General features: G+C 43.8%; 1 protein-coding gene across 1 annotated transcript in view; it reads right to left on the minus strand.

Moving 5' to 3' along the window:
• Positions 1-3281, minus strand: part of LOC121609601 (protein phosphatase 1 regulatory subunit 14A-like) — a 9899-nt gene extending 6618 nt beyond the window's left edge. Inside the window, exon 1 of the mRNA XM_041941273.1 lies at positions 2748-3281. Coding sequence (XP_041797207.1) covers positions 2748-2927 — 180 coding nt within the window. The 5' untranslated portion in view covers positions 2928-3281. The remainder of the gene's footprint in view (positions 1-2747) is intronic.

The following is a 3281-nucleotide window of genomic DNA, read 5'->3' on the forward strand; positions in this document are numbered from 1 at the left end:
AATTAAAAAAAAATTAATAAAAAAATAACACACACACACACAGTAACACACACACAGTGACACACACACACAGTAACACACACACAGTGACACACACACACAGTAACACACACACACAGTAACACACACACAGTGACACACACACACAGTAACACACACACACACAGTAACACACACACACACACACACACACAGTATCACCCCCCCCACAGTAATACACACACACAGTAACACACACACACACACAGTATCACCCCCCCCCACAGTAACACACACACACAGTAACACACACACACAGTAACACACCCACAGTAACACACACACACACACACAGTATCACCCCCCCCCCCCCCCACACACACACACACACAGTATCACCCCCCCCACAGTAACACACACACACAGTAACACACACACACAGTAACACACACACACAGTAACACACACACAGTAACACACACACACACAGTATCACCCCCCCCCCCCCCACAGTAACACAGCATGAAGCCTGCAGCAGTGCTCGAGCTCTCAGCTCCTGTCGGTTCCTGTTTGTTCTTCAAGGCTGAAGATTTCTCATTTCCTTCTACTGAACTGTCGTCTTTATTCTGAGCAGCAGCTACTGGGAGGGATTATAACTGACCAGTACAGTGCCCAGTCACACCACACACTTTTTAAAAGAACAAACTAATAGTCTATAGAGCATCTGATCAGTTTTCTTCATCCAGACAGACATTTATTTTCATTTTAACATAAAATTATGTCACTATAAAATATACGATATAAAACAGTAACTAAACCACTAAAGAAGACACTTTTAGAAGATTCATTTATAAAAGATAGAACTATTTTTAAAATGTCTTCTGAATGGCTTCAGTTTAAACTGCAGGGATTTTAAAACATTTGGGATTGTGCCTCTCGTTCTGTTTTGAAGCAGAGCAGCAGACTTCAGATCAGCTCCTTCAGTGTTTCTGTTGACTCACTGAACTGCATCAGTGATGGAAACTATTCAAGACCACATGTGGATGCATTCAGTTTACTGTGAGACCATAATCTGGGTCAAAGTCCAGTGAACACACATGTTTCACAAAGTGATGAACTTCGATCCCCCCTCGCTTGTAAACGACTGAGCCGGGGGGGGGGGGGAATCGCAGGGGAACGATTTGAATACAGGGAAGTCATCACTAACTGTCGACTGGTGTGGACTGAACCACCTGCACATCAATGCCAGTAAGACCAAGGAGATGGTGACAGACTTCCACAGGAAGGGGTCCCAGATCAAGTGAGCATCCAGGGTTTAGACATTGAGACCGTGGAGGAGTACAAATACCTGGTGTCCACCTCAACAATAAACTGGACTGGTCCATGAACACTGATGTCCTGTACAGGAAGGACCAAAGTCGTCTCCATCTGCTGAGAAGACTGAGGTCCTTCGGAGTATGTTGGACATTACTGAGGACTTTCTATGACTCTGTGGTTGACTCTGCAGTCTTTTACTCAGTGGTCTGCTGGGGCTGTGAAGCTCTGAGAGGGACAGAAAGAGACCTGGTTCTGTCCTGGACTGTCCTCTGGACACCACTGAGGATGTAGGTGAGAGGAGGATGTTAGCCAAGCTGACATCCATCATGGACAACCCCTCCCACCCCCTGCATGACACAGTGGGGGCCTCAGCAGCTCCTTCAGTAACAGACTGCTGCATCCACCCTGTAAGAAGAAACGCTACCACAGGTCCTTCATTCATCAGCTGTCAGAGTTCAGCTGCTTAACGCCGCTCTGGATCCATGTTCAGACTGTTTTGATGTGAGATTTATCAAACACAAATTATCTTCTGCAATATTGAGTCCTGTACACAATTAGTACATAACAGTATTCTACAGTGACATATGCATATTTATTTCTGTGCAGTATCATAAATGCTGCAGTCACTTTATCCACCATGAGCAATTTGTATAAAGTCTGAATTTCTACACTTTTGGGTTGTATATTTTTATGGCGACTTTCTTCTTGTTCTTTGCAGCAGTTTATATATTTTTATACAGATTTTTACATATTCTCATATACTCCTTTGTATATAATGTGCATATATATATAGTCAGCTTTTATGTTGTATTCTGTATTTCTCTATTTCTTTTGCTATTTTTTCTCCAACTGCTATTACCTGCTGCCTGTAATACCCAAACTTCCCAAGTCTTCTTCTTATCTTATCTTATCTTAAAGTAAGTCAACAGAGTATGCCAGCCAGCAGAAAAGTAATTAAAACCTCTCTAATCCACGTGGATACAGCGGGGCACAATTCAGATAGCTAACTTAAAGTCAGACTAACCTAAAAATAAGAGATAGTTTTAAAAAAAGGTGCAGCGCGACAGAAACAAGCGGCCGTCCGACTCGACGCATGCGCAAACATGTTCCAGTTAACTCCGACCGACAGTCCAGAAGAGGATCACTGAGACAGAAAACAAACACTTCTGGACCAGAAGAGGATCAATGAGGCAGGTTTCACTTCAGAAGTGATGTGATGTTAATCGATAATGTGCAGCACGTCATGACAAGACTGTCACAACATATTTGTGGTAGTAATAAAGATACTGCGTCAGGTGTTCAAGCCGCAGTAACTGTACGCCTACCAGTACAAGTAGTATCAGTAGAATCAGTAGAAATATTCAGCCTACCTGACTGGAGTCCCATACCCAGCAGCACTACAGTACAGCAGTGTTTGCAGCAGTATTTTACTGAAGTACTGCAGTACTCACCCGGCCTCTGTACAGCTCGTCCAGCCCACAGTCGATCCACTTCTCCACGTCCAGCCTCCTCTGCAGCTCTTTGCGGTTGTATTTGACGGTGACCCGGGCCTGCCGCCGCTGCAGGCTCTGACCCGGCGACTGACTGCTGCACACCTTATTCACCCGACGCCCCACCCGGTTAGCCGCCATCAGGACCGATCAGACCCGGACCCGGACAGTCCGCTTGAGGAACCACTGAGGAGGTGAAACAGAGGTCCCCGCAAAATCCCCCAAACCTAATCAAATAGTCAGGAGCCTGACTTTGATTTCTGAATGTGATATTTCACAGTTTTTAAATAGAGACACAAATGAAAAGTATAATCCGTCACAGCTGCAGTAAGAGAGAAATACAACTAAATACTATAATAATAACATAATACTACTGATAATAACAACGATGATGGTGATGATGATGATAATAGTAAAGATAGTAATAATTAAAAAAGATCTCGTTACTTCAAACAAGTCAAAGCTCTTATTTGAAAAGAGATGAATCTTGATGAA

The sequence above is a fragment of the Chelmon rostratus genome, chromosome 7 (genome assembly GCF_017976325.1).
Source record: "Chelmon rostratus isolate fCheRos1 chromosome 7, fCheRos1.pri, whole genome shotgun sequence".
Taxonomy (NCBI): Eukaryota; Metazoa; Chordata; class Actinopteri; order Chaetodontiformes; family Chaetodontidae; genus Chelmon; species Chelmon rostratus.